Source organism: Bos indicus x Bos taurus, chromosome 13, assembly GCF_003369695.1.
Source record: "Bos indicus x Bos taurus breed Angus x Brahman F1 hybrid chromosome 13, Bos_hybrid_MaternalHap_v2.0, whole genome shotgun sequence".
NCBI classification, from domain to species: Eukaryota; Metazoa; Chordata; class Mammalia; order Artiodactyla; family Bovidae; genus Bos; species Bos indicus x Bos taurus.
In genome coordinates this window covers 71583703-71602265 of record NC_040088.1, presented here as the reverse complement: position 1 = coordinate 71602265, position 18563 = coordinate 71583703, and the positions used below count along the sequence as shown (strand labels likewise).

The 18563-nt window shown below is 39.8% G+C and overlaps 1 protein-coding gene across 3 annotated transcripts in view; it reads right to left on the bottom strand.

Annotated features, from left to right (window-relative positions):
- The window catches only part of CDC123 (cell division cycle 123), a 46515-nt gene that overhangs the window by 7944 nt on the left and 20008 nt on the right, over positions 1 to 18563 (bottom strand). For all 3 annotated transcript variants that reach the window (XM_027560217.1, XM_027560218.1, XM_027560219.1), the window contains 4 exons: positions 8624 to 8672; positions 8185 to 8260; positions 6391 to 6513; positions 5444 to 5472 (listed from right to left, as the gene is read on the bottom strand). In XM_027560217.1, the coding sequence (XP_027416018.1) occupies positions 5444 to 5472; positions 6391 to 6513; positions 8185 to 8260; positions 8624 to 8672 (277 nt within the window). The remainder of the gene's footprint in view (positions 1 to 5443; positions 5473 to 6390; positions 6514 to 8184; positions 8261 to 8623; positions 8673 to 18563) is intronic.

The following is an 18563-nucleotide window of genomic DNA, read 5'->3' as shown; positions in this document are numbered from 1 at the left end:
GTGATGGCCAGTGTGACAGATTCCAGCCTCAGGGAAGGAACACCTCTGGCCCAGCCAGATGAAGTTTGCAAGAGGCAAAGTGCTGACATAAAGGAGCTGGGGAGCCTGTGAAATCCTGCCAGGAAATTAACACCAACACATTTGATCATGGGGGTGTATGTGACATTTACCAGATAAATGTTTCCTTGCAACTTTTATTTTTGCTCCTCTTGACTTTTCTCACTGAGACACTCAGCATAATTGCACCCTTTTGTTGGTAGTTTTTTCTGTAAATATGTAGCAATCATGTCTTGGGCAGACATGCGTGTGTAAAATGACAAATGCCTAAGGAGCTAGACTGCTGAGCCAGCATTACTAATATCTAGCATTGTTTCTCATCTGTTTTTCAAGGAAAAGTTTAAGAAAGACAAAGCATTTTATTAGGACTGGCTGCAAACTAGAAAGCTCAACGTGGCAAAGAACCACTATGGGAAGTTTCCACCATGCACCATTTGGCCACGTTTCCTGGTTCACACAATCCCTAGCAGCAATCCTGCTGCAATTCCTTCTTGCCACTTGAGTTATATTCTCACTTCGATTTGGTGCCTGCTCCTCCTCGCTTCTCTGACTGTGTGAAATCATGTCCGCCGTCAACCCATTCCTTGGTAGGACAGCAGCTTTGCTTTTTTTGGTGATTACTCAGATGTCTCTAATAAGTTGTATGTTATTTTAACAAAATGAGTATTTTCTAAACTTTGAACCCTTTCAACTTGAATTTTTATAACCAGTAAAATCATCTCATTATCAAAAGAAAAAAAAAAAAAAAAACTATTGCATCTGTTAGCATCAGAATATTTAGCTCTATAAACTAGAAGTATGCCACACTGTAAAAAAAAGAAAATCACCGCTGTTAGGACTGACAGCTGGCAGAATGTGTTCTGTAGTTTGGAAGCCATCCTCTAGTTTAAAGAAAAACAGACTAGTTGGAATCAGGCATAAAACCATCAAGATGGGGTTTTTACACCCATAACATGTTTTTTATGTCACACCTCAGGAACAAGACATCCTGAGAAACTGTTTTTAGGCAACCTATCAGGTAGGAGTGGTCACACCGACCTTCCTAGTATCTACCAACTGACCTACCCCGACTACCCCACCATCCACCTAAATGAAACTCTACACACCAAACACCGTGCTACTCATGGGGGCATAAAGGTCCGTAACAGAGAGTCTGCTCCCTGAAAGAGTTCTGTCCAGACCAGGACACATATACACACGTGTACACCGGTACATGTTCACCACAGCACAAAGCAGAAAAGACTAGAAACAAGCTAAGCATTCATCCACAGGGAAATGATTCATCAAACCATACAGCACATCCACATAATCAAATACCGTGTCCTTTAAGAAACCAGAAAGTTCTCCAAGATACACTGCTTTTAAAAAGTACATAAAGCAAGGTGCAAGTGCTTTATCATATGCTAACCCATGTGTTAGTAAACAAAGCTAGTGGAGATGATGGAATTCCAGTTGAGCTATTTCAAATCCTAAAAGATGACACTGTGAAAGTGCTGCACTCAATGTGCCAGCAAATTTGGAAAACTCAGCAGTGGCCTCAGAACTGGAAAAGGTCAGTTTTCATTCCAATCCCAAAGAAAGGCAACGCCAAAGAATGTTCAAACTACGGCACAACTGTACTCATCTCACATGCTAGCAAAGTAATGCTCAAAATTTTCCAAGTCAGGCTTCAACAGTATGTGAACAGTGAACTTCCAGATGTTCAAGCTGGATTTAGAAAAGGCAGAGGAACCAAAGATCAAATTGCCAACATCCGTTGGATCATTGAAAAAGCAAGAGAATTCCAGAAAAACATCTACTTCTGCTTTATCGACTATACCAAAGCCTTTGACTGTGTGGATCAGAACAAACTATGGAAAATTCTTCAAGAGATGGGAATATCAGACAGACCACGTTACCTGCCTCCTGAGAAATCTGTATGCAGGTCAAGAAGCAACAGTCAAAACCGAATATGGAACAACAGACTGGTTCCAAATAGGAAAAGGAGTACCTCAAGGCTGTATATTGTCTCCCTGTATAACTTATATGCAGATTACATCATGAAAAATGCTGGGCTGGATGAAGCACAAGCTGGAATCAAGATTGCTGGAAGAAATATCAATAACCTCAGATATGCAGATGACACCACCTTTATGGCAGAAAGTGAAGAGGAACTAAAAAGCCTCTTGATCAAAGTGAAAAAGCTGGCTTAAAACTCAACATTCAAAAAATGAAGATCATGGCATCTAGTCCCATCAGTTCATGGCAAATAGATGGGGAAACAATGGAAACAGTGACAGACTTTATTTTCTTGGGCTCCAAAATCACTGCAGATGGTGACTGCAGCCATGAAATTACAAGAAGCTTGCTCCTTGGAAGAAAAGCTATGACCAACCTAGACAGCATATTAAAAAGCAGATATTACTTTGCCAACAAAGGTCCATCTAGTCAAAGCTGTGGTTTTTCTAGTAGTCATGTATGGGTGTGAGAGTTGGACTATAAAGAAAGCTAAGCGCCAAAGAATTGATGCTTTTGAACTGTGGTGCTGGAGAAGACTCTTGAGAGTCCCTTGGACTGCAAGGAGATTGAACTAGTCCATCCTAAAGGAAATCAGTCCTGAATATTCACTGGAGGGAGTGATGCTGAAACCGAAGCTCCAATACTTTGGCCACCTGATGCAAGAACTGACTCATTGGAAAAGACCCTGATGTTGGGAAAGACTGAAGGCAGGAGGAGAAGGGGACAACAGAGGATGAGAGTTGGATGGCATCCTGACTCAATGGACATGAGTTTGAGCAGGCTCTGTGTGTTGGTGATGGACACAGAAACCTGGCATGCTACAGTCCATGGGGTCATGGAGAATCGGACACGACCAAGTGACTAAACTCAACTGAACTCTTGTGTAAAGAAAGATGGGGAAAAGTAAGTATGCTGCTTGTTTTTGCATCAAGAAATACTGGAAGGATACATAAGAAATTAACAATCTAGAATGCAGAGGTGGAAGGGTTAGAATCAGACCTTCCATGTATATTTTCAAAGCAATAGCATTAATAAGCTTAATCTAACGAACGTCAACAGAATACTTTGCACTTTAGATATTGTACTTTCTTTCTCAATCATACATAAAACAGAAGCAAAAAAGTGATTAGGCTGCAGATTCATTCTGAACAATATCAAACACTAGATCATATTTATCCCAAAAAGCAAGAAAGTTAATAATAAGAAAATAACCCAAATCCTTTTTCAAATATCTAAAGTAGTTACTCTAAATTCTAGTTAAGCATTACCATCACTTGTGGAGCTTCTTAAAATACACATTCCAAGGCCTCATCCCAGACCTCCCGCATGGGGGCAGGAACCATGGCTCTGACACGTAGAGCGGTTAGACTCTCAGCACTGAGTCCACCTGTCCAGCAACTGTTCTGACAGACATTCAGGGTCGCCAAGCCCAGACACACTCCACTTGTACTTCAGATCAGAGATCACCATAAAAAGAGTCAGTTTTCTCCCAAGAATAGCCATAAATCCTGCATTCCAGACAGTGTCTGAGACGGTGACTCAAGTGCCATTGATTGAAAGCAAATGAATTTCACATCACGGTCAGCATCTCTTCTCAGAGAGCGTCAGTATGTTTACACTGGCCTGGTTCCCACTTTAAAGGCACACAACTGCTTTTGGTGCTGTCAGATCACAGCCGTAATTACTTACATTCATGTCCCACTTCACTTAAGACATTCATATAACTGTCTCACCAAGTCACACGTCTGCACTGACCTGCTGGCCCTACTGAACCACAGCAGACCTGGACATGTGCTGGGGAAGTACTGAGACAACCCTGGCAGATCCCGAATGTTCAAATGCCATTAAGGAGAATTGCGTTAGAACATAACGGCTTCAGACTGAACCTCTGTAAAATGGGAAGAAACAGCACATACCCCACAGGGTTGCATGGACTAAGGGAGACAATGAATTAAATAAGAGTCAAGCTCTTCTGAGCTGCACATTCAGGACAATGGGCTCAGTTTCCTCCCTCACTGATTTGATCCATGCCAATCCTGGAATGCTTTAGTCTCGAAGATAAGCTCCTTGATGGTCTCGAGATCACCTGGATGGAAGCTGCTTGTTAGAAGCACAGCATCTAACACCCGACAGGCTCTGGATAAACCGTGGTCTGTGAGTGACTGGACGTGGCTGGCATTTGGCTGTTAGAAGCTGAGACTGGCCCTCAGGTTCCTGTCCGCTCCACCCTGCCAGCTCCCCATCCTTTCTCTAAGGTTTGCTTCCAACTCTGCCAAGTAGCATCCCTCTTCTGTACCACATACCAATTTATAAGTCCTCTTTCCTTCTCTTTTTTAATAGCTCCTCTTTCTAATTCTTAACAGATGCCATCAACCTTCAAGACAGGTGAAAACAGAGTAAGTGATACCTTTGGCTTGAAAGAGGTGACTGAATGGTTAACAGTTACCTTGGGTCATGAACACATGGGCCCCATCCTTTTGTCCAAGAAATGACTGAAAGGTATCACAAGCATCACTACGATTAGGTGATACAAGTGTGGAGAGGGAAGGAGAAAAATTTGAGCGACGCTGAGGAAATATATGGGTCACATATTTAGAAAACACACCTGCTGTCCTCTTAAGAGCTAAGTTGTTAAAGCACTGTCACAGGACACCTAGTGACACAAATTTCTCTGAAATGATTGCATGTCTTGATAGTGAAATCTCTGCTGCAGGATTTATTAGGTCCGGTTTTTGCTATTCATTACAGAAGTTTCCATCTTTAAGATTACAAAATAAATACAAACTACTCAATTCCTCATCTTCATGAAAGAAAGTAAAAGTGTTAGTCACTCAGTTTTGTCTGACTCCTTGCGACCCCATGGACTACAGCCTATCAAACTCCTCTGTCCATGGGATTCTCCAGGCAAGAATACCAGAGTGGGTTGCCATTTCCTTCTCCAGGGGGTCTTCCCAACCCAGGGATTGAACCAAGGTCTCCTGCATTGCAGGCAGATTCTTGACTGTCTGAGCCACCAGACTCAAATCATGCTAAGGGCCTTTCAGGTAACCGAAAATAATTATCTAAATAGCCAATGACAAGTTCCTGGCCACACTGAAGAGTGAAAACTGAACTGTTTTAAGCAGGCCCAGACTCCTGATGAAAGAGGAAAGGAGGGGGACACAGGGTGGCCTTGGCCATCTGTTAAATGAATAACTCCTGAACTTGTGACACGTAATGATGGGAGATATCATGTCTCCTAGTGTTAAGGATATTTCAAGGGGACAGTCTTGACCACTGTGAATTTCAGTCACCTTAGTTGCCTTGGGAAAAGACTTTTTGAGCAGTGAGCGCTTCACATAGAGAATGACTATGTATTTAGAGTATATCAAATATCAAGTTTACTTACCCTACTGTCTCTGTATATATCAAATACAACTGCAAAGGATAAAAAACTCAGAGTTAGTAATGAACTACTCTTTGCATGATCAAAGCCTCCTTTTGATAATTAAAATGCATTTTATTATCAGTTATTCAAACAGCAGAATATATTTAGCTTTGAGGACTTCATGCTTCTGCCTCTCAAAACTTCAAACATAAAAAGGCATCCTGCAATGTTTTACTTAATGTAATTTTGCTTTCCTTTTCTCTGTCCTCAGCCATAATCCCTTATATTTAAAAATTCAAAAACATAAATGAATAAAAATTCAAACCAAACACCAACACTGTCTCAACCAATTCACCATTAGAGACAGGTGATCTGTCACAGTGAAAGGAGACCACTTACTATCTGATGGAGAATAAAATAGGGAAAACGTGCATTACGAAAGCACAAAATCTAAGCATGCTCAGGGCACAAGTCATCCTTTTTAAAGTCAAATCTGCCACAGGTACCAGGCTTGGCAAGTAGAAAAACGTCAACCAGGGCAGATATAATCTGACAACGCATGAATACTCTGTCTCATACCCAATATACTTTCAGTTCTTTAAAACACAAGTGATTACTTTGCAACTGGTGCTATCTGATCACTCAAATAAAAAAAATCTAGAAAGGTAGATCAGTCAACTAGCTAATTTAGTCCTAATAACAGAAGCGTTTGGTTCTCTGTAGACAGACACTTTGAAATGTGTAGAAAATATCTCAAATGACAGGACAGAGAAATTGTCTCAGTCTTAAAAAGGGATTCTGGTTAAATAAGGTAAAATTAACATACAAACCCATCAGTACGATCATAATATAGTAAAATGCTTAAAAACACAGTGCTTTGAATCCAGTTTTAAAATATACACCACCATGAAATGAGGTCCAATAACATTATGCATTTCATTTCACTAGGTCAATAAAAAGATACTCACAATCTTCATCTAAGAATTTATACTGTATGTGTTTCTTGAAAAAATCTTGTATGCATCTGCAAATCTCTTCTTTTTGTTTAGAAATATGATCATAATATTGTGTGTAGTCCCTCTGAGAAATACCTGATGAGAAAATATTTTATATTCTGTTATTACACAATATTCTTTCCAAAAACACCAAAATGTGATTTTAAACCTCTTTTTTAGGGAACCATTAAAGTAGATCAGAAGACCAATCAGATGAATGGAATCACACAATAGTCAGCATTTTATATAAAGCTTATCAGCTGTAAAGGTTCCTAAGGCCAGGTGAGCCCTAAAATTCCATAGTGCCATGCTTACTTCAGAAACGGCAGTTATTTTTATTTAGTACAATGGGAAGAATTCAAGGTTATAAAAATGTTTACTATGTAAAAAGTGAAAGAAGCGATTTTAAACCTACCCACATAGTCTAACTGCTTCTTCTTTGATTTTTCCAATGGCCTCTCTAAAAACTGGCCTTCTTTTCACTTTCTTTGGGAAAATGTGAAACAGCCCTCACCACGTCTTCCATTTTCATACTGCATCTCACAGAAGCATCTAGAAGCAGCATTTTCCTTGTTCATACATGCTGTCCTTCCTTCACAAGCTTCATGTTTCAAATCATGGAAAAGTAAACATTCCTTTCCTCAGAGTAACTTGCTGACATTATTCAAAACACACTAAAGGGAGCATTCTAAGAACTCCTTCAATCGCTGTAGGACTACAAGAAAGTTCTCTACTCTGATGAAACGCCTCCAGCTAAGTACCTCTTCCTTAGCTGCACTTAGGATTTTGGTGTTTCCTTCAGGGATACATAATGATACATTAAATCCAAACACACCCAGGGTTAAGTTAAACATGGACATCTCATTCGATAAATAAATAGTGTGGATCTGATTTTGTTCAAATCATACTCTTCGTGGTTGAAGGTCAATTTTACCTCATGGAAAATGTGCTTAGACAAAATAAGGGCAAATTAGCTTCAATATTTAACTTGAATAGATCACAGCAGATAAAATGATAGCCTGAGAGCAAAGAAAATGGGTGGCTTTTACAGTAATGCCCTTCTTTGTTCGCATGTTTTCTCTTCCTAGGATAATAAACACTGCTTCAATAATATAAGTAAAGGTTCAAAAACTGGGCTTTTTACGACGATTAAAATCAGCCATGTACTGTGAGTAGCACTTAGGCCAGCCCCAGAGAGAAAGCAGGTACACGTATCCTAAGTGGGATCAGCACAGGCCACTGCTTTCACTGCTGGAATCCAGACAGACATGATTCATCGAGACTGTCTTCTGTGGAAACAGAATCTGGCCCGAGGACCCTTGTCAACACAGCATTCCAGACAGTCAGTGCCCATTGGCTAGAGGCAACATCTGAGATAAAAACTGATTGCTACCCTTGACTTGGAGAAGGCAATGGCACCCCACTCCAGTACTCTTGGCTGGAAAATCCCATGGTCGGAGGAGCCTGGTGGGCTGCAGTCCATGGGGTCGCTAAGAGTCGGACAAGACTGAGCGACTTCTCTTTCACTTTTCACTTTCATGCCTTGGAGAAGGAAATGGCAACCCACTCCAGTGTTCTTGCCTGGAGAATCCCAGGGACGGGGGAGCCTGCTGGGCTGCTGTTTATGGGGTCGCACAGAGTCGGACATGACTGAAGTGACTTAGCATAGCATAGCATACCCTTGACTTAATTACTAAGCAATCTATTTCCATCAAATGCTTGTCTTTTAATAATTAAAAGGTTTAAAAGAAAGAAAGAAAACCTCACCAATAAGCTTATTTTCCTTGACAAAACATCGGAACTCGGCCCCAGGAATTAATTCACACCATTTTCGAAGAACAAGCTGCAGACAAAGGAGACACGTAACACAACAGGGTGAAAAGAGAGGATATTCACCAGGCTGATACACTACTTCACGTGCAGGCTGCGTCTTAACAGCTGCCGTGATCAAGGGTTTGTTTTTTTAAGAAGGCATAAAACATTCTTGACATGAGATGTAGAGAACAGAGCTATGATCTATTAGTCTAACAGAACTGTTAAAACTCTTCATGACAAAACGCATCTTTATCATTTATTTATCATTTTGGGAGTTCTGACATAACATACAACTCAAAAGGTGATGAAGTCACATCGTATTACTGCTGGGCCATAAGTTACCCTATAATTCATATCAATTTTATCAAGATTTTAAAGAAAAGATTCTTACCTCATATTCCATACATGGATCTGGAGAATCATCGGTACAATGAATAAATCTTTGAGGGGAAAGAAAGGCAATTAAATCTTTATTTTATGGTGTCACTTTATGCAAACATATTATTTATACTTAAAGGGAGAGGAAGGTTTTACGAAAAACATGAATTAGGAGATTAATTCAAATTCAATGAACATTTATAAAGCACCATTCAATGTCAGGCATTAGCCTAAGCACCCTGAATTGTTATTTCATTTGTCCTCAAAACCACCATATGCGCTACTATAATCTCTGCTTTTCTGTTAAAAAAAAAAAAAAAAAAGGAAAAAGCTAAAACCCAGAAAAGAACACACTGAGTGACCAAGCCAGGACCGTGGCGCAAACTAATTGCTGACTCCAAATGAGGGTGTGACGGCGCTGTGTTTTATTTCTCATTGTCTTCTTTGCCACATTAACTAGAAACAGAACCTAGTTCTCTGCTGATATTAACTCTGCCACCTAAAGCCACGCAACATTCATCTAATCCTTTTCCAACATCCCATGTAAAAAGCATTCCTCCATTAAATATATCGCGTCTTTCTCTAAAAACCCTCAGTTTCATGGACAATTTTTTATATTCTTTATTAAATGCCCACCTACGCCAGGGGCAGGTAACGTACTAGAAACATTAAAATGAGGTGAGTCCCTTGTCCTTTAGGAGGTTAGTCTGGTGAGGAGAACCTAACAAGTAGACCAAGAATCTCAAAACTCAGGCTTTAGGATATCCCAGTGGCAGTGCTGCAGAGAGCCTGGGGGGAAGGGATGTTTACCAAGTTAGTTGCTAAGTCATGTCTGACTCTTTGTTACCTCATGAACTGTAGCTGGCCAGGTTCCTCTATCCACGGGATTTCCCAGGCAAGAATACTGCAGCTGAGTTGTCATTTCCTTCTCCAGGGCATCTTCCCAAGCCAGGGATCAAACCCGCATTTCTTGCATCGGCAGGCGGATTCTTTACAACTGAGCCGACTGGAAAGCCCTTCAGTTCAGTTCAGCTCAGTCGCACAGTCGTGTCCGACTCTTTGCGACCCCATGAATCGCACAGCACACCAGGCCTCCCTGTCCATCACCAACTCCCGGAGTTCACCCAGACTCACGTCCATCGAGTCAGTGATGCCATCCAGCCATCTCATCCTCTGTCGTCCCCTTCTCCTCCTGCCCCCAATCCCTCCCAGCATCAGAGTCTTTTCCAATGAGTCAACTCTTTGCATGAGGTGGCCAAAGTACTGGAGTTTCAGCTTTAGCATCATTCCTTCCAAAGAACACCCAGGGCTGATCTCCTTCAGTATGGACTGGTTGGATCTCCTTGCAGTCCAAGGGACTCTCAAGAGTCTTCTCCAACACCACAGTTCAAAAGCATCAATTCTTTGGCACTCGGCCTTCTTCACAGTCCAACTCTCACATCCATACATGACCACAGGAAAAACCATAGCCTTGACTAGACGAAACTTTGTTGGCAAAGTAATGTCTCTGCTTTTGAATATGCTGTCTGGGTTGGTCATAACTTTTCTTCCAAGGAGTAAACGTCTTTTAATTTCATGGCTGAAGTCACCATCTGCAGTGATTTTGGAGCCCCAAAAAAAAAAGTCTGACACTGTTTCCACTGTTTCCCCATCTATTTCCCATGAAGTGATGGGACTGGATGCCATGATCTTCATTTTCTGAATGTTGAGCTTTAAGCCAACTTTTTCACTCTCCTCTTTCACTTTCATCAAGAGGCTTTTTAGTTCCTCTTCACTTTCTGCCATAAGGGTGGTGTCATCTGCACATCTGAGGTTACTGATATTTCTCCCGGCAATCTTGACTCCAGCTCCAGCTTGTGTTTCTTCCAGTCCAGCGTTTCTCATAATGTACTCTGCATATAAGTTAAATAAGCAGGGTGACAATATACAGCCTTGATGTACTCCTTTTCCTATTTGGAACCAGTCTGTTGTTCCATGTCCAGTTCTAACTGTTGCTTCCTGACCTGCATACAAATTTCTCAAGAGGCAGATCAGGTGGTCTGGTACTCTCATCTCTTTCAGAATTTTCCAGTTTATTGTTACCCACACAGTCGAAGGCTTTGGCATAGTCAATAAAGCAGAAATAGATGTTTTTTTGGAACTCTCTTGCTTTTTCAATGATCCAGAGGATGTTGGCAATTTGATCTCTGGTTCCTCTGCCTTTTCTAAAACTAGTTTGAACATCAGGAAGTTCATGGATCACGTATTGCTGAAGCCTGACTTAGAGAATTTTCAGCATTACTTTACTAGCGTGTGAGATGAGTGCAATTGTGCCGTAGTTTGAGCATTCTTTGGCATTGCCTTTCTTTGGGATTGGAATGAAAACTGACCTTTTCCAGTCCTGTGGCCACTGCTGAGTTTTCCAAATTTGCTGGCATATTGAGTGCAGCACTTTCACAGCATCATCTTTCAGGATTTGAAATAGCTCAACTGGAATTCCATCACCTCCACTAGCTTTGTTCGTAGTGATGCTTTCTAAGGCCCACTTGACTTCATATTCCAGGATGTCTGGCTCTAGGTCAGTGATCACACCATCGTGATTATCTGGGTCGTGAAGATCTTTTTTGTACAGTTCTTCTGTGTATTCTTGCCATCTCTTCTTAATATCTTCTGCTTCTGCTAGGTCCATACCATTTCTGTCCTTTATCAAGCCCATCTTTGCATGAAATGTTCCCTTGGTATCTCTAATTTTCCTTAAGAGATCTCTAGTCTTTCCCATTCTGCTGCTTTCCTCTATTTCTTTGCATTGATTGCTGAAGAAGGCTTTCTTATCTCTTCTTGCTGTTCTTTGGAACTCTGCATTCAGATGTTTGTATCTTTCCTTTTCTCCTTTGCTTTTCGCTTCTCTTCTTTTCACAGCTATTTGTAAGGCCTCCCCAGACAGCCATTTTGCTTTTTTGCATTTCTTTTCCATGGGGATGGTCTTGGTCTTGGTCTTAGAAAGCCCTTACTACCATTTTAATTGTCCTAAAAATTGTTATTATTTATTTATTTAGCTGTGCCAGGTCTTAGAATTGCAGCATGTGGGATCTTTCACTTGAAGCAAGCAGAATCTTTAGTTGTGGCATACGACCTCTTAGCTGTGGCATGTGGGATCTAGTCTCCTGATCAGGGATCAAACCTGGGCCCCCTGCATTGGGGGTGCAGAGTCTTAGCCACTGTACCACCAGGGAAATCCTACCATTTTAATTTCTGAAATGTGATTTTAACCATGTTAATGGTTTTTATAAGTCTAATAACAGAGAATAGTACTTAATATATTACTTTATAAAGAACAGGTAGGATTAAGGTTCTCTAAGGTGGCTCAGAAGGTAAAAATCTGCCTGCAATGTGAGAAACCCAGGTTTGACCCCTAGGTTGGGAAGATCCCCTGGAGAAGGGAATGGCAACCCACTCCAGTATTCTTGCCTGGATTCCATGGACAGAGAGGAACCTGGTAGGCCGCAGTTCACGGGGTCGCAAAGAGTTGGACATGACTGAGTTACTAACACACACAAATACAAATTAAGGTTCTATAATATACCTGTTTTTAAAATTCTACAAGAAAACCAAAAGGAACACTTCCAAAATACAAGTCTTCATTATCTAAATTTTTTAATGCTTCTATTTTCCTACAAATATTGATTTCAACCTTTGGTTACTCCTCATTTGTTACTTTAAAATAAGTTAACATTTCAATACAGGTTTGCATCCTACAATCCTGTAACATTATCTTTTAACTGGTGATTGGTTTAACATTTAACATTATTTAAAAACCTTGACTAGTTTCAGAAGGTAGACATGAGAACATATGTTTGCATGAGATTACTGTACAAGGCTTTTTCTTATTAAGATGATTAACCAGATGGCCAAGTACAATTTCTGAAAGGAGAAGTAAGTGTGCAGCCATCTAATTTAAGACCGAATGTGAAGGTCAGCAATAACATTTTCAGGAGCTCATATGAAAAACTGTAAAAAATATTGCATATGAATATCTAAATTCCTTTTATACTCTGGAAGAAGTAGGTGTAAAAAGTAAAAATCCATTAAGATGGAGTATTAGCAACACCTCAATGTTTACAATCCTTACACAAATTATCAGTCTAAAAATTACAGGTCCCAGTGAAAAAAGGAAAAGAAACAAATCCTTAAATCAAGCAAGGCTGCTTACTACACTGAGACTCCTAGAAGAAACAATACAAACAGAAATACAGAAGAAACAATACTAGCATGAGTATCCTAACAAAAACAATAAAATATCTTCAATCATACCAAATATAAAAATATCTGTATTATTCCCTTAATTAACTAAACCAAGAACATAGATGATCCAAAAACTTGCATCTATAATACAGGGGAAAAAAACCCTGATTCTCTCATTTCCAAAAATAAGTTTCATATTTGCAAAAAAAAAAAAAAAGCAGGACCCCAGAAATAACAGCAAGTCCCTGATTCAAGGAAAGCAAGTTACAGAGAAAAAACATTGAATTGTTCAATCTACTTTAGCTTTTGTCTCTATGAACATAATTTAAAAGTCATGGTAAGAACTAGTGTAAATTCTCAAATCCCAACTCAGTATATAATGTAAAATTATATAACATGTTATAAATTTGTGAGCAAAAGCCAAGAAATATGTCATATACCTAACACTTCCACTGTGTTAACCAATACATGTAAATAACACTTGGAAAATTTGTCTGAATTATGAAAAAACATGAAATCATTTGTGATCACTTTGGAATCTGGGCACCTGTTACAGAGTTCCTCAAGTTAGACCTGAAATGAGTCTGGGTCCAGACAGATCAGGGTCCCACATAAAGGAGAAACAATCCAGGCACGTGTTCTACTTTCTTCTCCACCCACCAGGACTCAGGCCCTCAGAGAAAGAACTGATGAAACAAGCTTCCTGTCGAGAAATCTGCTGACAGTTCTACTGCTGTTTCTCTACAAAATTTGCCTTTGCTCTCCGGTTGTTTTTAAGAACTCCTTTTGTCTCTAGTGATCTGCAGGTACACTAGTCAAATGCTGTGAGTTCTCTAGAGCGGGCCAGTCAATGCGGCAGGAAGGAAGGAAAGAGAAATCATACAATCAGTCAACCGGGAGAAGAGTAACTGTGTGAACTGACTCTAGACAACTCAGGTATTGACTAAATCCACTGGCTGCGATGAAAATTTGATCATTTTCATAAGAGAAGACATCATCATTAAAGTTTTATGGGTGGCAGTACACAAAATCACGAATACTTTAAAGTGGAAGACCACCTAGCTATTTTACTAGGGCACAATCCTCTTTCGTAAGCTTCCCTAAAACACTGGAAGATTACAACGTTATACGTCACAGAAAACAACCCTTGAATATCAGGAAAAAAAATTATGCCAAGGATAGAAATAAAAGAGAAAAACATAGCACCCACGGAAAACTAAGCACCAAAATGGTAGTGCTGACGACTTTACTGCTCATCAGGATCCAAAATAAGAGTTTAGGTACAGAGATTCCATTGCTTTGAGTCACACTGGTGGTGGAAAAGCAAAGACAAAAAATGTTACTAAATTAAGGGAGACTGGGTGTGTTCATTCGCATTATCATAAATTCTTCTTCAAAAAGAGATAAAATATGTTATCTAAAATTGTAACAATCTAACATTGTCAATCAGCCATACTTAAATTTTAAAAATACAATAAAATAAAAAATACAATAAAAGCGGTATAAAGTGGAAAAATTGTCACCTAAATCAGTTCAGTTCAGTTCAGTCACTCAGTCATGTCTGACTCTTTGTGACCCCATGAACCGTAGCATGCCAGGCCTCCCTATCCATCACCAACTCCCAGGGTTTATCCAAACTTATGTCCATTGAGTTGGTGATGCCATCCAACCATCTCATCCTCTGTCGTCCCCTTCTCCTCCTGCCCTCAATGTTTCCCAGCATCAGAGTCTTTTCAAATGAGTCAGCTCTTCGCACCAGGTGGCCAAAGTACTGGAGTTTCAGCTTCAACATCAGTCCTTCCAATGAATACCCAGGACTGATCTCCTTCAGAATGGACTGGTTGGATCTCCTTGCAGTTCAAGGGACTCTCAAGAGTCTTCTCCAACACCACAGTTCAAAGCATTAATTCTTCTGTACTTAGTTTTCTTTATAGTCCAACTCTCACATCCATACATGACCACTGGAAAAACCATAGCCTTGACTAGACGGACCTTTGTTGACAAAGTAATGTCTCTGCTTTTTAATATGCTGTCACCTAAATAAATGGGCCTAAAAAAATTATAAGGTATAGGTTCTGTTAAGTCTAACTTGGGCAGAAAGTTTTACTCCTGAAACTATTTGCTGCTGAATTTTAGGGTTAATAACCAGTTCCAATAATCTTAAGAACAAAATGTATAAAAATTATGCTGATTATAACTGAGCTTAAATTACTAAGAGAAGTGAACTTTCCTGACCTCTAGTAACTCTTCCTTCCTTAGTCATGCATGACCTTCTCAGAGAAACAATTAATGGAATAATTTTTTCACTCACTCAGCCCTTTCTTCTACATGCCAACTGAATACCAGATTTTTCTTTCTTGCCTTGGTCTACTGAAGTGACACCCCCATGAGTAAAATAATCAGTGAAAGCAGCTTTCTGACTCAACAAGCCTAATCACAAAGAATGTTTATATCTGGGCAAATAATTCACTCAGCAAGTAAAATGTGACAGATGATGCTGTGTCACATTTCAACTTCCACTTTCAAAGCTTCTTGTACACAGTAACCATCTGACTAACAGGAAAAATAAGAGTGTACTTACTATTCCATGTCAATTACAGTGGTGACAGACAGTCCTGGTCGTCTACCCTCTAGCTGTTCCCAACCTTCATCCTTGCTAACGGAACTGCGGTTGTTCAGCTGAGGACGTGTGGTCCCCTGGCACCCCGGGGCACACATGTACAGCTGACCGCAAAGCCCTTGAGCTGCGGGCCCGCACCTGCAGCGCCAGCGTCACCTGGGAACGTGTCAGAAATTACTTTCTTGGGCCCCAAGCCCAGCCTAGTGAATTGGTAACTTGGGAGGGAGGGACCAGCAAGCTGTGTTTTACCAAATTCTCCAGATGACTCTGATCCAAGCTGAAGCTGGAGAGCCTCTGTTCTAAACCAATCACGGCATCTCTGTTCCCTCTGCCAACAACTGGATGAGGCTGAGTAACTGTGTGACCGTGAGCTATCAGGAAGTCTCAGGGAAGGTTCCAGACTGCTTTACTTGCTCACAGACAGAGAAGAATGAGAGGCAACAGAAGCACCCCTCCTATTTTCGATTAAGATATTGTCATCTTCACACCATACCTGCAGGACAGCAGCTACCCTGTAACCATTCTGTGATGTTGGGTGATAAACCCAAACACCAGGCCCATTCTGTGATGTTGGGTGATAAACCCAAACACCAGGCCAGTAAGCCAAGGTGACAGAGGGAAAGGCTGAAAGAGCCTGGTCCCTGCTGCCCTGACGAGCTGCTGACAGCCCTTGAAATATTCCATCTCCAGGCTCCCCGTTAAATAACATATTTTTTAAAAACCCTGTGTGAGAACTCTTTCTGGTTGGCTTTCTGTTAACCTGTAAATGTAACTATGACATCCTTGTTTCTTTTGTTGAAGCAAGCTCCAAAAGAGTGTAATGTTACATAATTTTCATAATGTTATATAATTCTACACATATAATTATATACTATAATATTCCTTCTTAGATTCTATAATATTTTACTTTGAAATATTTTAGAAAAGAAGGAATTTATAACTTCATCAAATGAAAACACAGAGAACATTTAGAATGACATTATTGAAATTACATTCTGGTTTTGGTTCTATGAACTATAGGGATAAATTACTGAACAGTTTTGGGCCTCAACTTTCTAAATGATGAAAGGGTCAAATTAAATCACTGATAAGATCTTGTCCTACTTAAAGATTATACTCTTTAATTTTTAAGGGATCTGGAAAGACTTCTATGACCAAAGTTCATCTGTATTGACCCAATCAATAGGGGTTTTTCTAGACTGATTAAGACTTACAAGTTGTTACACAAGTGACGACTGACAAAGATTTCTGGAAGTACTGCCTGTCTGAAAGTTCAGCACTTGGTATCTGTCCTGCCAACCCAAACTATTTACACAGGGAGAAGGATGGTATTCTGCGGATAAACACTCCAAACACAGGGCCTCAAATGCACCTGCTGATTTAACCTCTTCCCCATGCAAAAGTCAAAAAGCATAAAACACAAAATGACTGGTATTTCTACCCTTCACTGGAATCATAGCTAAATTCGCCTAAGATAAAAGGAGAGGTGTGCTAAGGGAAGCCAGTAGGTCACTGGACTGCAAAGATGGTTTTAAACACCATCAGCCACAGAGCATTAAAAGTGGTTTATATTCTGTGGAAAGGAAATGATATCCTTATATATTCATTGTAACTAATAGCAAATGTGCATAAAAATCCATATCCAGTGAATTAACAGGTACAGAGTATTTCTGATGCAATATATTACAAGGCCTCTTTACAAAAGCATTTGATGACAAAAAGCTCTACAATGGCAAAAAAAAACACAAAACCCTGAAAGCCACAACATCTTCTAAACAGAGGGTATCTTTCAGAATGAAAATGCTGCCCATCACCCCCAAAACAAACACCTTATCACACCTGTGCCAACACAACCAAAAAAGGTCGACACCTAAATATCACAATAACTAAAGTTTTCTCTGTAAATGAACCAGAAAAATCAATACAGCTAAACTCCTTTTATAATAAATTGGCAATATGATCATACTTACTTATTATTACTTAACTTTGCTTTCTTTAACATAGTACTAAAACCATATGCCCGAGCTTCAGAACCAGATGTAAAAGAGATGATGCACAACTGACTTGTAGGGAATGTTTTTTTTCCAAGCCAGGCTGCTCTTCAAAAAAGATTTGAGGCTAACGGGATGAATTAGCAAACTGAACTAGGGAAGATGTGGCAGGCACACACAATATGTTCATCTGTGTATCTACTTAGTTTCTAGATTTTCTGATATGCTTTATCTTAGAGATTAAAGATTAGTTTAGTTGAGATTTGGGGTTTAAAAATGAGGTAGGCAAGAAATCTAGAATAACTGCTGTTTGAGGACAGAACAGAAGTATGAAGGGATCAGCTACAGCTCAGCAGTGCAGGTGTCCAGTCGGCCTCCAATGAAGATTAGCTATAGAGTAACTGGCAGAGGGGAGAAAATGCAAGTTCATGTCTAGGAATTTTTTCCTTTTGGCCAAAGCACATGCCTTGTGGGATTTTAATTCCCTGACCAGGGATTGAATCTCAGCCCTTGGCAGTGAGAGCACAGAGTCCTAACCACTGGATCACCAGGGAATTTCCCATGTCCAAGAATTTATCCCAAGGAAAAAATCAGAAAAGCACACAAAGATTTAGCTCAAGGATACTCACTGTATATAAGGACATAAGAAGAGAGAACCAGTGAAATAAATGATGCTACAGCTGTCCAGTGGAATACTCTGAAGCAAGTTTAAAGTAATGATGCATTTAATATTTAATGACATAAAGATTTTTTATATATATTAATGAGTGTAAAAGCAGCCTAGTAAGCAATATGAATTATATGATCCCATTTGTGTTGTAAAAACTGGAATACAGTTAGAGACAGGTGTATCTATATTAAACCTATGCAAAGACAGAATTCTGGAAGTATTACATAAAACCAACTGTGCTGAGATCATGAATCCGCTTTCTTCCTGTTTTTGTTTAGCTATAGTTCCTGCTTTTATTTTTCTATGATAAGCATATATTGGCCTTATAATAAGAAAAACATTACCATCATATTTACTGGGAAGAATTCAGAAAGCCCTTGGTATCTAGGGATATTCACTGTATAGCATTTGCTGTCAATAGAAAAGAAAGGTTTGCTTTACTAGATCATTT